Below are 19,193 nucleotides of genomic sequence, written 5' to 3'. Positions count from 1 at the left end.
AAATACATTGAAATAGAAAATTGAGAGGAAGTGCAGAGAAAGAGAGAGAGAGAGACAGAGAGCGACTGAGACAGAGAGAGCGATTGTATTGATTTTAGTGCAGAGCTAAATGTCAGTGCCAGTGTCCATCATCTAGCTGAGGCAATACATTAGATTCATCTCCTGCTTTAAAGGGGTAATCCACAGTTGAAACAATAACAAGGCATTCGATCATTCATTTTATACGTCAGAAAATGTACAGTGCCTTCGGAAAGTATTCAGACCCCTCGACTTTTGAAAATGTTGTTACGTTACAGCCTTATTTTAAAATGTATTAAATACATTTGTTCCGTCATCAATCTACACACAATACCATATAATGACAAAGCAAAAACAGGTTCTTAGAACTGTTTTCAAATGTATTAAATATAAAAAAACTAAAATATCACATTTACATAAGTATTCAGACACTTTACTCAGTACTTTGTTGAAGCACCTCTGGCAGCGATTACAGCCTCAAGTCGTTGAGTATGACGCTACAAGCTTGGCACACCTGTATTTGGGGAGTTTCTCCCATTCTTTTCTGCAGATCTTCTCAAGCTCTGTCAGGTTGGATTGGAAGCATCGCTGCACAGATACTTTCAGCCCTGTACAGAGATATTCGATCTGGTTCCAGTCCGGGCTCTGGCTGGGTCACTCAAGGATGTTTAGAAGCCACTCCTGCTTTGTCTTGGCTGTGTGCTTAGGGTTGTTGTCCTCTTGGAAGGTGAACCTTGGCCCAAGTCTGAGGTCCTAAGCACTCTGGAGCAGGTTTTCATCAAGGATCTCTCTGTACTTTGCTCCGTTTATCTTTCCCTCAATCCTGACTAGCCTCCCAGTCCCTGCCACTGAAAAACATTCCCACAGCATGATGCTGCCACCACCATGCTTCACCGTAGGGATGTTGCCAGGTTTCCTGCAGACGTGATGCTTGGCATTCAGGCCAAAGAGTTCAATCTTGGTTTCATCAGACCAGATAATCTTATTTTTCATGGTCTGAGAGTCCTTTTAAGTGCCTTTTGGCAAACTCCAAGTGGGCTGTCATGTGCATTTTACTGAGAAGTGGCTCCCGTCTGGCCACTCTACCATAAAGGCCTGATTGGTGGAGGGCTGCAGAGATGGTTGTCCTTCTGGAAGATTGTCCTTCTGGAAGGTTCTCCCATCTCCACAGAGGAACTCTGGAGCTCTGTAAGAGTGACCATCGGGTTCTTGGTCACCTCCCTAAACAAGGCCCTCCCCTGTTTGCTCAGTTTGGCCAGGCGGCCAGCCCTAGGAAGAGTCTTGGTGGTTCCAAACTTCTTCCATTTAAGAATGATGGAGGCCACTGTGTTCTTAGGGACCTTCAATGCAGCAGGCACCACATTTTTTGGTATGGTTCCCCAGATCTGTGCCTCAACACAATCCTGTCTCTGAACTCTACGGACAATTCCTTCAACCTCATGGCTTGGTTTTTTCTCTGACATTCACCATTAACTGTGGGAACTTACATAGACAGGTGTGTGCCTTTCTAAATCATGTCCAATCAATTGAATTTACCTCAGGTAGACTCAAATCAAGTTGTAGAGACATCTCAAGGATGATCAATGAAAACAGGATGCACCTGAGCTCAATTTTGAGTGTCATAACAAAGGGTCTGAAAACGTATGTAAATAAGGTATCTGTTTTTTGGTTTTATACATTTGCAAACATTTCTAAAAAGCTGTTTTTGCTTTGTCATTATGAGGTAGTGTGTATATTGATGAGTATTTTTATTTAATTTAATCCATTTTAACAAAATGTTGAAAGAGAGAAGGGGTCTGAATACTTTCTGAATGCACTGTATGTACTGGAGAAACTGAAGAATGCCTCTAAAGTCATTGATAACCATTACGTAAGCCAGTATGGACACAGCTTCTAGTTATCTAACAGCCCGCTGCTCAGAGTGTGTGTGTTGATTCCGGTCTGTGTGTTCTTACCATGCAGTTCATAGCGAAGTGGTTGTGTTGAGTTTGTAGCTCCATGGCGTGAGGGTGGTTGTTGCCGATCTCTGTGTAGCCGGCCAGGAACAGACCCTTGTTGTGCATGATCCAATCAAACATCTGTAAAAATCGCACACACACACACACACACGTTAGAGATGGGATAGGGCAGGCAGCCAACAGCTACAGATGGTAGAGTGTGTTTGTGGGTGTATCTTTGTGTGTACTCTATGTGTTGAGTGTCTATGCTTTCACGTGTGCACGTATGTGTGTGATATATATATATATATATATATATATATATATATAGATGTATCAGCACAAAGCACAGGGAGAAGAGCAATGGACTGAGTGTCAAAAGAGAAAACCAACAGGCTTTTCAGAGCCAACTACTGTCCACGGTGTCCTAGCAACAAGCCCTTACCGCAGTCCAAAACTGCAATCTGTCTACTTTACTGAAACGATCCATCTATTATCCCCTATTTATCAGTATATTAGACTAGAACTATTCACCCCCCCCCTCACACACACAGCAAATCATACTAGCACCAGTAACTGTTGCACTTTTCTTTTCCTTTCTTCCATCCATCCATCCATCCATCCATCCATCCATCCTACCTTCTCAGCATCCTGTTCAAAGAGGCGTAGCTGGAAACACTGGTCCAGCTGCAGTTTCCTGATGTGCCAGGCCTGGTGGAGGTGTTGTCGTGTGCTGTGGAGTTTGTCCAGCAGGGTGGCGACGCGTGGCACGAGCCCCTGGGTGTCAGCGTTACACACACCGCTGGCGTTAGAGTTCCTGTACGACTCACTGCTCTGGATACGCTGCAGAAACCTGGGAGAGGACACACACAACATACACATACACAGACACATCATCAGAAGAGTAAAATTAGCATCACCATCAGTCTGTTTGTGAGTGAGTGAGTGAGTGAGTGAGTGAGTGAGTGAGTGCACGCATGTCTGCGTCAATGTGTGTGTGCCTGTGTACGTGTGTTGCATAGCCTACCTCTGTCCCTCCGTATCCAGTTCCTCTATAGGGGCTTTGATGACCTTCTTCTTCAGCGTGGCGTGTTCCTCTATCATGCGCCGCGCCCCGTCCAGGTCCGTGGGGAAGTCTTTCCTCGCCACCACCTCCTGCATCTCCTCCAGCCTCGACAACATGTGACCCGCGTGCCCCGTAAACTCCTCAAACGCAACCCGCACCTGGAAAAGAACACAGATATGGATGTATTGATTAACTTCTGGTTGTAGTACTGACTAAGACAGCTACATTGTGTGTGTGTGTGTGTGTGTGTGTGTCTGCGCGTATTTTAGTTTCTATATATATATATATATATATATATATATATATATATATATATATATATATATATATATATATATATATATATCTTATCTAAAAAAAAAGGCAAACCATTGATTAATTGATTGATTAATTGATCGGCAGGATGTACCTCGATCCACTCATCATGGTTGTATTCAAGACTTCCCTCGAAGTCAGCGGTCAGCTGGGAGGGGTCAACCACCTTAGACAGACCCTCCAACGATACCATGGTGGTCTAGAGAGAATACGGGAGAGGGGAGAGGAAGAGAGGAGAGACGTGGGGGACAGAGAGAGAGAGATGAGGAAGAAAGATGACGAGGGAAGGGAAAGATAGGGACAAGAGTGAGGGATAGAGAACATTTAAATCAATTCCAACTGAATCATCACAGCTTTTTGGTTAACAATGGTAGACAGGACCAGGAGAAGCTCACCCCGTGCCCACCCTGTGCCCACTCCGTGCCCACACCGTGCCCTCACCCTGTGCCCACCCCGTGTCCACTCCGTCAGTGACCCACACAACACTAATGGTGATTCAGACACTCAGACAAAGTTTTGATTGGCTGTGACAAAAAGGGGAGTGGACAGAGATAAATGATTCTGAGGTCTCATCTCCATCTCTTCATATTGATAGTCTGATGATTAATGTAACGTTTTTTGGGGACATTTCTAAAATGACTTTTTGCTCAGAAAAGGTAAAGACATGTCTGTACAGATTGAGAAATATGGGAGAGATTGTTTCCATTCTCAAGTGCTTTATGTTGCCAAGATAATACCAACCCACACAGCAAGGTTAACGCCCAAACTCAGATTGAAGGATAGAAAGAGGAGAGAGGGATGAGGAGAGAGACCTGACAAAGCCTTGCGTGGGCAGGATGATAGTCAGAATGAGAGAAGGAGTGATGGAAGAAACAAATTAAAGATGCATAGCCCTCTAAATCCAAAGAAAGGCAGAGAGGAGAAAATCACAACAAGCCAAGGTTAGAACGTGTCAGCCCCCCATCCCTCGTTCTATTCCCCCCATCCCTCGCTCTATTCCCACCATCCCTCGTTCTATTCCCCCATCCCTCGTTCTATTCCCACCATCTCTCGTTCTATTCCCCCCATCTCTCGTTCTATTCCCCCCATCCCTCGCTCTATTCCCCCATCTCTCGTTCTATTCCCCCCATCCCTCGCTCTATTCCCCCCATCCCTCGTTCTATCCCCCCCATATCTCGCTCTATTCCCACCATCCCTCGTTCTATTCCCCCCATCCCTCGCTCTATTCCCCCCATCCCTCGCTCTATTCCCCCCATCCCTCGTTCTATTCCCACCATCTCTCGTTCTATTCCCCCCATCTCTCGTTCTATTCCCCCCATCCCTCGCTCTATTCCCCCATCTCTCGTTCTATTCCCCCCATCCCTCGCTCTATTCCCCCCATCTCTCGTTCTATTCCCACCATCTCTCGTTCTATTCCCCCCATCTCTCGTTCTATTCCCCCCATCTCTCTCTCTATTCCCCCCATCTCTCGCTCTATTCCCCCCATCTCTCGTTCTATTCCCACCATCTCTCGTTCTATTCCCACCATCTCTCGTTCTATTCCCACCATCTCTCGCTCTATTCCCCCCATCTCTCGTTCTATTCCCCCCATCTCGCTCTATTCCCCCCATCTCTCTCTCTATTCCCACCATCCCTCGCTCTATTCCCACCATCCCTCGTTCTATTCCCCCATCCCTCGCTCTATTCCCACCATCTCTCGCTCTATTCCCCCCATCTCTCGCTCTATTCCCCCCATATCTCGCTCTATTCCCCCATCCCTCGTTCTATTCCCCCATCCCTCGTTCTATTCCCCCATCCCTCGCTCTATTCCCACCATCTCTCGCTCTATTCCCTCCATCTCTCGCTCTATTCCCCCCATCTCTCTCTCTATTCCCACCATCCCTCGCTCTATTCCCACCATCCCTCGTTCTATTCCCCCCATCCCTCGCTCTATTCCCCCCATATCTTGTTCTATTCCCCCCATCTCTCGTTCTATTCCCCCCATCCCTCGCTCTATTCCCACCATCCCTCGTTCTATTCCCCCATCCCTCGTTCTATTCCCACCATCTCTCGTTCTATTCCCCCCATCTCTCGTTCTATTCCCCCCATCTCTCGTTCTATTCCCCCATCCCTCGTTCTATTCCCACCATCTCTCGCTCTATTCCCCCCATCTCTCGTTCTATTCCCCCCATCTCGCTCTATTCCCCCCATCTCTCTCTCTATTCCCACCATCCCTCGTTCTATTCCCCCATCCCTTGTTCTATTCCCCCCATCCCTCGTTCTATTCCCCCCATCTCTCGCTCTATTCCCCCCATCTCTCGCTCTATTCCCCCCATCTCTCGCTCTATTCCCCCCATCTCTTGCTCTATTCCCCCCATCTCTCGCTCTATTCCCCCCATCTCTCGCTCTATTCCCTCCATCTCTCGCTCTATTCCCCCATCTCTCGCTCTATTCCCCCCATCTCTCGCTCTATTCCCTCCATCTCTCGCTCTATTCCCCCCATCTCTCGCTCTATTCCCCCATCTCTCGCTCTATTCCCCCCATCTCTCGCTCTATTCCCCCCATCTCTCGCTCTATTCCCCCCATCTCTCGCTCTATTCCCCCCATCTCTCGCTCTATTCCCCCCATCTCTCGCTCTATTCCCTCCATCTCTCGCTCTATTCCCCCCATCTCTCGCTCTATTCCCTCCATCTCTCGCTCTATTCCCCCCATCTCTCGCTCTATTCCCTCCATCTCTCGCTCTATTCCCCCATCTCTCGCTCTATTCCCCCCATCTCTCGCTCTATTCCCCCCATCTCTCGCTCTATTCCCCCCCATCTCTCGCTCTATTCCCCCCATCTCTCGCTCTATTCCCCCATCTCTCGCTCTATTCCCCCCATCTCTCGCTCTATTCCCTCCATCTCTCGCTCTATTCCCCCCCATCTCTCGCTCTATTCCCCCATCTCTCGCTCTATTCCCTCCATCTCTTATACAGTAATGTTCCATCTGTTTCAGCTCCTAATGGAATGTTAATATTTAATGTTCACATTTTAAAAGCATAACCCAGCATTGGACGACAAAGTGATTTTACAGAGCAAAATGTGGCGCTGAAAAACACGCACACATGCACGTACACAAACGCAGGCACGGCCTCACACGCACGCACAGCAGGGTAGAGAGCAGGTGGTGTTTAATCCTGTATGTGTATTTTGCCCTGTGGCAACTGGCTGACAGTGACATGGCTTCACACACCATCAACCAATCGAAACAAGCCAATACACCCGTGGTTCTGCTCTAACAGGGTGTGCAACTGTGTGTGTGTATGTTAACTTAATACAACAACAAAAAGTAGAGCTTCACGCATTATCACATTAGACACAGCAAATAAAACTGTATATAAATCAAACCAAATAGCATATCACCCCATTACATTATTGCCTTGCTCTGAAGGATTTAACACTATTACATTATTGCTTTGCTCTGCAGGATTTAACACTATTACATTATTGCCTTGCTCTGCAGGATTTAACACTATTACATTATTGCTTTGCTCTGCAGGATTTAACACTATTACATTATTGCTTTGCTCTGCAGGATTTAACACTATTACATTATTGCTTTGCTCTGCAGGATTTAACACTATTACATTATTGCCTTGCTCTGCAGGATTTAACACTATTACATTATTGCTTTGCTCTGCAGGATTTAACACTATTACATTATTGCCTTGCTCTGCAGGATTTAACACTATTACATTATTGCCTTGCTCTGCAGGATTTAACACTATTACATTATTGCCTTGCTCTGCAGGATTTAACACTATTACATTATTGCCTTGCTCTGCAGGATGTTCAACAATATTACATAGGCTTGATTACTTCTATCAAAAACAACTGAAAATGGCAGCTTGTGTGTGTCAAAACAAGCAGCTCCTAACAATACTCCATTGTGATTCTAAATCAAACATGTAATACAGCAGAACATAACAGAGCAGTAGACTTCCATCTGACAGTTAACACACACCAAATAATGTTGCTGTTGAGTTTGTTCTGATTGGGCTAAGGCACTGGTATTAAAATGCATTGGAAGAACAAAAAAAGACCATAATAAAAGGTCTGTCAAAGATAAGACGCTAATAACGTGTTATGGCACAAATGCCATATTTTTTTCGGATGCCGTTAATCGCATCTCCATTTCTTCAGTGCACAGACCCTTTTAAGCGCACGTGTTTCCACACTGACCCTCTAAAGCGCAACAAACGCACACACACACTGTGCACTCTTTCTCATTAGCTGTCTGTCTCTATAGATGGATTGGTTGTTTGGCAACAAAACTGACGCGAGTGCAATTTTGGGGCAAAACAGACAGGGTTGGCATAGATTGTTGACAACATGCTGTATTCGTCACCAAGTGCTTATTGAAAACATAAATACATTTGCACAATTTGCGCTTTTTGTCTCTCAAATACATCGGTACAGTTGTTGGTTAGCTAGCTAGCGAATTTTAGCATTCACATGAAATAAGGCAAAACACATCAAACCAAGACATAGTAAGTATCAAGAGCGAGAAACAAGCCACCTATGATTCCCCACATGGCAGCTTCTTGTCATTGTCGCTCGCTGTCTGACTGCTCAGAATCATAACAAAGAACGGTTTCTGGCCACAGAAATGCGCGCGCATCATTTCCGTTATAAAGCCAACCCATCTACTGTGGTGCTTAAACATCCATTATGCGCGCTGTTTTTAGCAACCATTTTTAAGGGAAGTTCAACCATTAATACATTCCCAGGCATTTCTTTAGATAACAGTAAAACAAATAATTGTACAGAAGTAGCTTGCTCATTGTGCTAGCGTTACCTAGCTAGCTAACCCAAATAATGTTTACAACGGCTGAATGCCTCTTGATTCAACTAACTTCCCACAATTATTTTAAATCAGAACAGGAAATCCATTCCATTTAGCTAGGCTACTGTTTTTGTTGTAGTTCATAGGTCAAAAGATTTAAGCAAATTATCCCAATTGTAGTACTAGCAGCTTGAGACTAGTTCATGTTGAAGAACATGGATATATAGCCTAGGCTAGAAAATAGTTCCGACATTTTACATGAACTCAGACCTGGCTGATCTATTGTTATTGTCTTCTGTGGGATTCATAACATTGTTGGACAGGTTTAAAAGCTTTTTGGTCTTTGTATCCATAGAGCCAGTTATTTTTTACCAATAGTCAACCCCCCAATCAGAAAAAGGGAGAACGCTCATTTAGAATGCCTGAAGCTTTAACAGTGTGTGTGTGTGTGTGTGTGTGTGTGTGCATGCAAGTGATAAACTACAAAAACATTGATAACAGGTAGTAGGCCTGAAAATATTGGGAGCATTAGGCCTAATAGCTAGCTGTATGTTAATGGCCTTTGTGTTGTGTATGGTAAAAATGTCATTAAAACATTCTGATAAAAATTATTTGATGTTTATTTAATTATATCAAAATATAGTATGCCTATAACTCACTGCACTGCTTTTTATTAGGCCAAATTTGAGCTAATTCTAAAATTGTGATTAATTATGATTAACTAATGTCATTAACTACAATTCATTATTTGAATTGCTTGACTGACCAAAAAAAACTATATGAACCTCAAAATCAAGTTTGAGGTACACCAAATCACTGCAATTGAATAAAGAAAAACAGTAATTTTACCTCAAATTCGAACTTGGAGCTGCCGAAGTTGGTGCGTTGTTTCTGCCAGAAGTTGTCTGGTTTGATGATGAGCGCTATGTGTATACAGCAGGGGAACGACTCCTGGAGGATCTTCAGTAGAGGTTTGATACTGTCCCATTTACTGCCTCGCATGTCTACTATGACTGTGAAGCCATGCTGGATCACCTCCTCACTGGACAGGGGGAGGGAGGGAGGAGGAGGAGGGAGGGGGTGGGAGGAAGGAGAGGGAAGGTGGTAGCGAAAGATAGGGTGGAGGGAGGTGTGGAGGGAGAGAGAAGGTAGGAGGGGGAGAGGTGGTAGCGAAAGAGTGAGAGTGGGAGGGTGGGAAAGGGGAGGGAGCAGAGAGAGAAGTGGTAGAGACAGAGGGAGGAGGGTGAGTGGGAGGTAGAGAAAGAGAGGAAAGGGAGGAGGTTGGGAGAGAATCAAAACAAACCATGAGATGGAGATTACGCATTTTCTGTACTGTGAAAAGCACACATAGCATGCACTACAACGCACGCACGCGCACATAAACACACAACTACAGTGATTTCCAGCCAGATAAGAAAAATCTGCAACCTAACACTCAGTATAATGACCAAAACAAAGCAGAAGAGACTGAATCCATCATCAGCATCAAGACCGTAGTTAAACTAATCTTGTCCCACTGCACTATACATCCTGCATGGCTAGTAATAAACAGCCTCTAGTCATCCCACCATGTCTTTTCCTCTATTCCCTCTCTCTGTGGACCACAACACTCAGCCCCAGAGAGTTCTCTCTCTTTCTCTCTCTCGGGAGAATACTCACTCTCTTTTAGGATCGATCCTTCATCTATCTCAATCCCTTATTCCCTCCCAAGACTCTATTTCTGGATCCCTTCTCTTTCTATCCATCCTTCCCTCCTCTCTAACATCTGTCTGTCTGTCTATTTGTTAGTCAGCTAAAGAGAGTCTGCAGATGTTTTCCAGGTAAACTAAAACAGAAACTCTGACTCCCTATACACTGAAAAGAGAGGGAGAGAACACACAAACACAGAAATACATTATACAGAGGATAGAGTGAAAAAGCTAAGAGAGATCGACATCTCATTTACATAGAGAGCGAGAAGAACCGTTAAATAGATTTTTAATGAGGAGAGAGCGATACGATGGAGAGAGAGGAGAGACGTACCTAGAAGGAGACAGCAGCAGCGTAGACCTACTCAAACTTAGCCAACAACTATTACTGAGCAGATACAGCAACCGTACCGTACCGCCTCTGCTGCTGCGACACTGTTGTTCACACACACCTCTCCGCACATGCTCTCTCTCTCTCTCTCGCTCTATCCTCTTCCCCTCGCTGTCTCCATCTCTCACTCCCTCCTTTTCGTTTCCGACTCCCCATCCCTCTCGCTATCCCTCCCTCCTCCTCGGTCCGACTCTCCATCTCTCTCTCCCTCTCTCTAGTGACAGTGTGGAGGAAGGGTTCTTGGCAGCAGAGGAGCTGCAGCAGGTATTCTGGCCCACAATATCTCTCTCTTTGTTTTCATCACTCCATTTTTCTCTTCCTCCCTCCCCCGCTCTCTCGTGTTTGGTTAAAGATCTGAATCCAAGAGACTAAACCAACCATACAAATATACACACAATATGTACGCATGCAGATACTGTACACACACAAAGACACAAACAGACATACTTGGGGATGCCAGCGAGGTACGCTATGAGTCTTCTGAGGTCGTCGGCTCGTATTCTGTCATGGTTACTGCGTGAAGGAAACGTTAACACTGGACCACCGCGTCTGTCTCTGCCCCCTGGAACACACAGGATAAAACAATCAACTTAGAGAGTGAACACACACACACACACACAGAGAGGATAAAACGGTCAGCTTAGAGCACAGTGCAGCGTACACACGCACGCACGCACGCACACGCACACACACACACACCTCTGCCTCCTGGTGAACATAGACCGAAACAGAGAGTTATATTCCCATGAGTACGATCATGGCCACAGTCAGTAACAGGTACTCAGAGGCAGGGAAAACATGTATTTTTAATCAGGAAAACTATATAGCAGTATACAGAAACATAGAACTATTTCTATAGAAACCCTGTAGTCATTTCTTTGACTATATCAATATGTGTTATGTAGACCTAATTGTATCTGGATACACAATCTATACCACCCTCCACCCCCACACTTCTTCATATTTCAATACCTCCCTACTCATTTCCTACACCACCCTCTTCCTTTCACCCCCCCTCCCTCCCCAAACCACTCCTCTCCTTTCAAAGCCAATTACTTTCCAAAATGCATTGATGGGAAATGGTTAAGACAGACAGTAACTAATCACTATAGCAACCACTCACTCAGACCCTCCTCTCTCTTCCTCTCTTTATTTCTTTCTCTGAGTCATACTTCTGTTTATTATGGTCTGTCAGTGACCTTGGCCACACACAGGAGGAGAATGGAGTCAGACAAAAGAGGAAGAAGAATAACACACAGACACAAACACACACAGACACAGACACAAACACACACACAGTCACAAACACACACAGTCACAAACACACACACATTTATTCCTCCTGCTTCGGCGCGATGAGAAACATTGTACACTAAAATAGTCGAGAGCTGGCAGGAAGAACAGACGAGAGGTCAAAGGTCAAGTGTCTGGGGTCTGATCCCTCAGTAGCCACAGCTATAATGTTTTCTGCCCCTCCCAAAAGATAGAATTTGTAGATAATTGTCCCTCTTTCTGGGACTCACCCACAAACAGGACCAAGCCTGACCTGCTGAGGAGTGACGGACTCCATCCTAGCTGGAGGGGTGCTCTCACCTTATCTACCAACATAGACAGGGCTCTAACTCCTCTAGCTCCACAATGAAATAGGGTGCAGGCCAGGCAGCAGGCTGTTAGCCAGCCTGCCAGCTTAGTGGAGTCTGCCACTAGCACAGTCAGTGTAGTCAGCTCAGCTATCCCCATTGAGACCGTGTCTGTGCCTCGACCTGGGTTGGGCAAAACTAAACATGGCGGTGTTCGCCTTAGCAATCTCACTAGGATAAAGACCACCTCCATTCCTGTCATTGTTGAAAGAGATCGTGATACCTCACATCTCAAAATAGGGCTACTTAATGTTAGATCCCTCACTTCAAAGGCAATTATAGTCAATTAACTAATCACTGATCATAATCTTGATGTGATTGGCCTGACTGAAACATGCCTTAAGCCTGATAAATTTACTGTGTTAAATGAGGCCTCACCTCCTGGCTACACTAGTGACCATATCCCCCGTGCATCCCGCAAAGGCGGAGGTGTTGCTAACATTTACGATAGCAAATTTTAATTTACAACAACAAAAAAAATATGTTTTCGTCTTTTGAGCTTCTAGTCATGAAATCTATGCAGCCTACTCAATCACTTTTTATAGCTACTGTTTACAGGCCTCCTGGGCCATATAGAGCGTTCCTCATTGAGTTCCCTGAATTCCTATCGGACCTTGTAGTCATAGCAGATAATATTCTAATTTTTGGTGACTTTAATATTCACATGGAAAAGTCCACAAACCCACTCCAAAAGGCTTTCGGAGCCATCATCGACTTATTGGGTTTTGTCCAACATGTCTCTGGACCTACTCACTGTCACAGTCATACTCTGGACCTAGTTTTGTCTCATGGAATAAATGTTGTGGATCTTAATATTTTTCCTCATAATCCTGGACTATCGGACCACCATTTTATTACGTTTGTAATTGCAACAAATAATCTGCTCAGACCCCAACCAAGGACCATCAAAAGTCGTGCTATAAATTCACAGACAACACAAAGATTCCTTGATGTCCTTCCAGACTCCCTCTGTCTACCCAAGGATGTCAGAGGACAAAAATAAGTTAACCACCTAACTGAGGAACTCAATTTAACCTTGCGCAATACCCTAGATGCAGTTGCACCCCTAAAAACGAAAAACATTTCTCATAAGAAACTAGCTCCCTGGTATACAGAAAATACCCGAGCTCTGAAGCAAGCTTCCAGAAGATTGGAACGGAAATGGCGCCACACCAAACTGGAAGTCTTCCGACTAGTTTGGAAAGACAGTACCGTGCAGTATCGAAGAGCCCTTACTACTGCTCGATCATCCTATTTTTCCAACTTAATTGAGGAAAATAAGAACAATCCAAAATTCCTTTTTGATACTGTCGCAAAGCTAACTAAAAAGCAGCATTCCCCAAGAGAGGATGGCTTTCACTTCAGCAGTAATAAATTCATGAACTTCTTTGAGGAAAAGATCATGATTATTAGAAAGCAAATTACGGACTCCTCTTTAAATCTGCGTATTCCTTCAAAGCTCAGTTGTCCTGAGTCTGCACAACTCTGCCAGGACCTAGGATCAAGAGAGACACTCAAGTGTTTTAGTACTATATCTCATGACACAATGATGAAAATAATCATGGCCTCAACCTTCAAGCTGCATACTGGACCCTATTCCAACTAAACTACTGAAAGAGCTGCTTCCTGTGCTTGGCCCTCCTATGCTGAACATAATAAACGGCTCTCTATCCACCAGATGTGTACCAAACTCACTAAAGGTGGCAGTAATAAAGCCTCTCATGAAAAAGCCAAACCTTGACCCAGAAAATATAAAAAACTAATCGGCCTATATCGAATCTTCCATTCCTCTCAACATTTTTAGAAAAGGCTGTTGCGGAAAGGCTCTGGAGCAACGAACCGCCCTTGCTGTCTCTGCCTGGCCGGTTCCCCTCTTTCCACTGGGATTCTCTGCCTCTAACCCTATTACAGGGGGCTGAGTCATTGGCTTACTAGGGCTCTTTCATAACGTCCCTAGGAGGGGTGCGTCACTTGAGTGGGTTGAGTCACTGATGTGATCTTCCTGTCTGGGTTGGCACCCCCCCTTGGGTTGTGCCGTGGCGGAGATCTTTGTGGGCTATACTCGGCCTTGTCTCAGGATGGTAAGTTGGTGGTTGAAGATATCCCTCTAGTGGTGTGGGGGCTGTGCTTTGGCAAAGTGGGTGGGGTTATATCCTTCCTGTTTGGCCCTGTCCGGAGGTGTCATCGGATGGGGCCACAGTGTCTCCTGACCCCTCCTGTCTCAGCCTCCAGTATTTATGCTGCAGTAGTACATGTGTCGGGGGGCTAGGGTCAGTTTGTTATATCTGGAGTACTTCTCCTGTCCTATCCGGTGTCCTGTGTGAATTTAAGTATGCTCTCTCTAATTCTCTCTTTCTTTCTCTCTTTCTCTCTCTCGGAGGACCTGAGCCCTAGGACCATGCCTCAGGACTACCGGGCATGATGACTCCTTTCTGTCCCCAGTCTACCTGGCTGTGCTGCTGCTCCAGTTTCAACTGTTCTGCCTGTGATTATTATTATTTGACCATGCTGGTCATTTATGAACATTTGAACATCTTGGCCATGTTCTGTTATAATCTCCACCCGGCACAGCCAGAAAAGGACTGGCCACCCCACATAGCCTGGTTCCTCTCTAGGTTTCTTCCTAGGTTTTGGCCTTTCTAGGGAGTTTTTCCTAGCCACCGTGCTTCTACACCTGCATTGCTTGCTGTTTGGGGTTTTAGGCTGGGTTTCTGTACAGCACTTTGAGATATCAGCTGATGTACGAAGGGCTATATAAATACATTTGATTTGATAATTACACACACTCAGAGAGTGCATGTGTGTAATTCCATGCCTGGGAGCTGTAAGTGTGTAAAGCTTTAAGTAGCCAATGTGTCATGTTCCATTAGCTTTATTTATGAAGAAAGAAACAAGGACGATTCTCTCTCACACACACACACACACACACACACACACACACACACACACACACACACACACACACACACACACACACACACACACACACACACACACACACACACACACACACACACACACACACACACACACCTGATAGGAAGGCAACTTTTTCCTTCAGAATAGGCAACACCTCCATCGCTTTCATGTCTTCATTTCTGCGAAAACCTGGAGAGAGAGAAGAGAGGGAAAGAGAGAAGGAATGGCAGAAGGGTTAGGATCAAAAATCACATAGAAACATGACAGAGCAAAAGTTTTTTTTACAAAAACTCCCAATGTTCAAATCCTCTCTTCTTCCTTCGAAAGGATTCAGGAAAAATAGGCCTAGTTTTATCCACCTTGTTTAACAATTCAAATGTCTGAGTTTGTATTTCTTACTTGAGTATAGGGAATAGGAGGTTGATTATGTCAGCATCATAGTCAAAGAAAAGACATGAGCTGGCGCACACCCAGAGAAAATGATTTTATGTAGAGGTGCTGACTAAAGTTGAATAAACTATAAGCTATACAAATAAAGAGAGTGGCACACTCCATATATAAACTCCCAGTCATTTACTGGGTCGATCACCAACGTTTCAGCATCAATGTGTCTTCTTCAGGGAAATGCCATGAATGCTTGTACCAGGTTATGTAGACAAACAGTTCAACTAGTGCAACCAATGACAATAGTGAGGGGTGTGTCATAACCACTAAGTTAATTAGAATGAACTGAACGAAACCTCCAAAAAAACAACAGTTCACGGCACATTGAACACATTAGGCCACTGTCATCATATGGAAACATAATTGAATATTGTACATAATATTAGCATCAACATACATCATTGTCCAATTCATTTTCACATAGAAATTCAATTGTTTCCCATTTCATTTCATTTTTTTGTTACATGTAATCTTTTGGTTTAACCATAATGCATAATAAGTATCATCAACAGGGGGAACTTGTGCATAAAAGAGAGAATTGTTCATAAAAAGGGCCTGAGATCAAAATCAATATTCAGACCACTAGGGGTCAATGTTTTTAGATAGGATATCCAGTAAGCCTCCCTTTGTAGTCGTAGGATCTCATACCATTGATTTTGTCTGGCTGGATTAACTGTTGAAGAGTATAAGGCAAGAACACACGCACACACACACACACACACACAAACACACACAGGAAGCAGTAAGCCAAAGAAATAGGGACTCCCACTGTAACAAAGACCTGTTTTCAGGTTAGAAAGGGAGGTGTAAGCTAGGGGCTTTTTTTATGCCACCACAGCCCTTCTCCCCTCTCTATTTCCCTCCCTTCTCCCCTCTCTATTTCCCTCCCTTCTCCCCTCTCTATTTCCCTCCCTTCTTCCCTCTCTATTTCCCTCCCTTCTTCCCCCTGTCCCTGCAGACTCATACATCTGTGTCCTTAGAGTTATCCAGGACAACACAACACAACCCATTACACACACACAGAGAGAGAGAAGAGAGAAGAGAGAGATGATGATGTCATTACTCTCTTTTGCAATGTTACAGCGCCTCACAGAGGAGTAAGTGAGCACAGACACAGACACACACACGCCCACCCAGACACACACACACACCCAGACACACACACACCCAGACACACTCATTATAGAAAGAAGCGTATATCGTGTAGCTAATCCTGGGCCATACATTTAGAGCTTGGGGGCGAGTACACACACACCTGGGGGCTGGTAGTATACTGCATGGCTTCCCTCCCCTCACAGGCATTGTGGGAGTGTTTATGGAGATAATCCTCCTATCTCTGAGGTGACAAGAAAATAATGATCTATCATTTACTCTCATCCTCTCTCTCTTTCCATCGTTCTCTCATTTGTCTTTCCTTCTGTGAGGGGGTATAAAATCAGATTCAAACATCAGATTGGATTGCCAAGTCAATCCACCTAAGAGAGTGGAGATGGTTTGCCCAATAGCCAAATTCCTACGAATTAGCTCATTGCGCTAACATGGTCTTAAATGGTTGTGTGTGTTGATCGGACACTGATGAGAAGTGTGTGATGAAAGTTAAAATGGAGTGTATGAAACACTTTAACAAAAAAACAACTGTTACAGAACAGCTCAATAACTGCCCAATAGTAATCTTATTTCACCGCATTTTACAAGTAGAATGGCTTTTTTATGTGCATTTGCACAGTTGATTTCTGTCAATTGCTCTGTGACAGCACTTGGGGAAACTCAGGTAGCCGAGTGGTTAGAGGGTTGGACTTGTAACCAAAAGGTTGCAAGATCGAATCCCCAAGCTGACAAGGTAAAAATCTGTCGTTCTGCCCCTGAACAAGGCAGTTAACCCACTGTTCCCAAGCTGTCATTGAAAATAATACTTTTTTCTTAACTGACCTGCCTAGTTAAAAAATGTATTGACCATAGTCAGCATTTTCAACCTCAAGAGGCTGAAGAAATTTGGCTTGGCACCTAAAACCCTCAAACTTTTACAGATGCACAATTAAGAACATCCTGTCAGGCTGCATCACCGCCTGTTACGGCAACTGCACCGCCTGAAACCGCAGGGCTCTCCAGAGTGTGGTGCGGTCTGCCCAACACATCACCGGGGGCAAACTACCTGCCCTCCAGGACACGTACAACACCCGATGTCACAGGAAGGCCAAAAAGTTCATCAAGGACAACAACCACCCGATCCACTGCCTACTCACCCCGCTACCATCCAGAAGGCGAGGTCAGTACAGGTGCATCAAAGCTGGAACCGAGAGCCCGAGAGAAAAACAGCTTCTATCTCAAGGCCATCAGAGTGTTAAATAAAGTTAAATAGCCATCACTAGCACATTAGAGGCTGCTGCTCTATGTACATAGACTTGGAAACACTGGCCACTTTAATGACGGAACACTAGTCACTTTAATAATGTTTACATATTTTACATATATATTTACATACTGTATTCTATCCTATTCTACTGTATCTTATACTATGCTGCTCTGACATCGCTCGCCCAAATATTTATATATTCTTAATTCCATTCCTTTACTTTAGATTTGTGTGTATTGTTGTGAAATTGTTAGCTATTACTGTTAGATATTACTGCACTGTTGGAGACACAAGCATTTCGCTACACTCGCAATAACATCTGCTAAACATGTGAATGTGACAAATAAAATGAGATTTGATTTTCAGTACTCCCAGTGAACACTGTTCCTCACACTGTGTAGCTCATGATCATGATGACGTCAGTTGTATCATACCTTCTCCACTTATATTAACAATGTATACTTCCTGAAATGTCTTTATTTAGGAAAATAAAAAAATCATCAGCACATGTATCTTTAAGACCAATCTTATATGAAATTACCTTTATATATATATTCCATACAAAATAGATACCTTCGTATGGTGACAACAGGGGAAAGAAAGAGATGAGTGAGAGATGCAGAGAGAGACACATACAGTGCCTTGCGAAAGTATTCGGCCCCCTTGAACTTTGCGACCTTTTGCCACATTTCAGGCTTCAAACATAAAGATATAAAACTGTATTTTTTTGTGAAGAATCAACAACAAGTGGGACACAATCATGAAGTGGAACGACATTTATTGGATATTTCAAACTTTTTTAACAAATCAAAAACTGAAAAATTGGGCGTGCAAAATTATTCAGCCCCCTTAAGTTAATACTTTGTAGCGCCACCTTTTGCTGCGATTACAGCTGTAAGTCACTTGGGGTATGTCTCTATCAGTTTTGCACATCGAGAGACTGACATTTTTTCCCATTCCTCCTTGCAAAACAGCTCGAGCTCAGTGAGGTTGGATGGAGAGCATTTGTGAACAGCAGTTTTCAGTTCTTTCCATAGATTCTCGATTGGATTCAGGTCTGGACATTGACTTGGCCATTCTAACACCTGGATATGTTTATTTTTGAACCATTCCATTGTAGATTTTGCTTTATGTTTTGGATCATTGTCTTGTTGGAAGACAAATCTCCGTCCCAGTCTCAGGTCTTTTGCAGACTCCATCAGGTTTTCTTCCAGAATGGTCCTGTATTTGGCTCCATCCATCTTTAACCATCTTCCCTGTCCCTGCTGAAGAAAAGCAGGCCCAAACCATGATGCTGCCACCACCATGTTTGACAGTGGGGATGGTGTGTTCAGGGTGATGAGCTGTGTTGCTTTTACGCCAAACATAACGTTTTGCATTGTTGCCAAAAAGTTCAATTTTGGTTTCATCTGACCAGAGCACCTTCTTCCACATGTTTGGTGTGTCTCCCAGGTGGCTTGTGGCAAACTTTAAACGACACTTTTTATGGATATCTTTAAGAAATGGCTTTCTTCTTGCCACTCTTCCATAAAGGCCAGATTTGTGCAATATACGACTGATTGTTGTCCTATGGACAGAGTCTCCCACCTCAGCTGTAGATCTCTGCAGTTCATCCAGAG

The 19,193-nt window shown here is 44.3% G+C and overlaps 1 protein-coding gene across 4 annotated transcripts in view; it reads right to left on the bottom strand.

Moving 5' to 3' along the window:
* LOC139373626 (triple functional domain protein) overlaps window positions 1–19,193 on the bottom strand; it is a 130,879-nt gene that overhangs the window by 75,690 nt on the left and 35,996 nt on the right. For all 4 annotated transcript variants that reach the window (XM_071114346.1, XM_071114347.1, XM_071114349.1 and 1 more), the window contains exons 3-9: window positions 14,892–14,966; window positions 10,666–10,780; window positions 8,989–9,181; window positions 3,431–3,535; window positions 2,983–3,179; window positions 2,595–2,808; window positions 1,974–2,096 (exon numbers count right to left, since the gene is read on the bottom strand). In XM_071114346.1, coding sequence (XP_070970447.1) covers window positions 1,974–2,096; window positions 2,595–2,808; window positions 2,983–3,179; window positions 3,431–3,535; window positions 8,989–9,181; window positions 10,666–10,780; window positions 14,892–14,966 — 1,022 coding nt within the window. The remainder of the gene's footprint in view (window positions 1–1,973; window positions 2,097–2,594; window positions 2,809–2,982; window positions 3,180–3,430; window positions 3,536–8,988; window positions 9,182–10,665; window positions 10,781–14,891; window positions 14,967–19,193) is intronic.

Source organism: Oncorhynchus clarkii, chromosome 18 (assembly GCF_045791955.1).
Source record: "Oncorhynchus clarkii lewisi isolate Uvic-CL-2024 chromosome 18, UVic_Ocla_1.0, whole genome shotgun sequence".
Taxonomy (NCBI): domain Eukaryota; kingdom Metazoa; phylum Chordata; class Actinopteri; order Salmoniformes; family Salmonidae; genus Oncorhynchus; species Oncorhynchus clarkii.
Note: the sequence above shows the minus strand (reverse complement) of the source record. Positions and strands in the feature narration are given on the sequence as shown.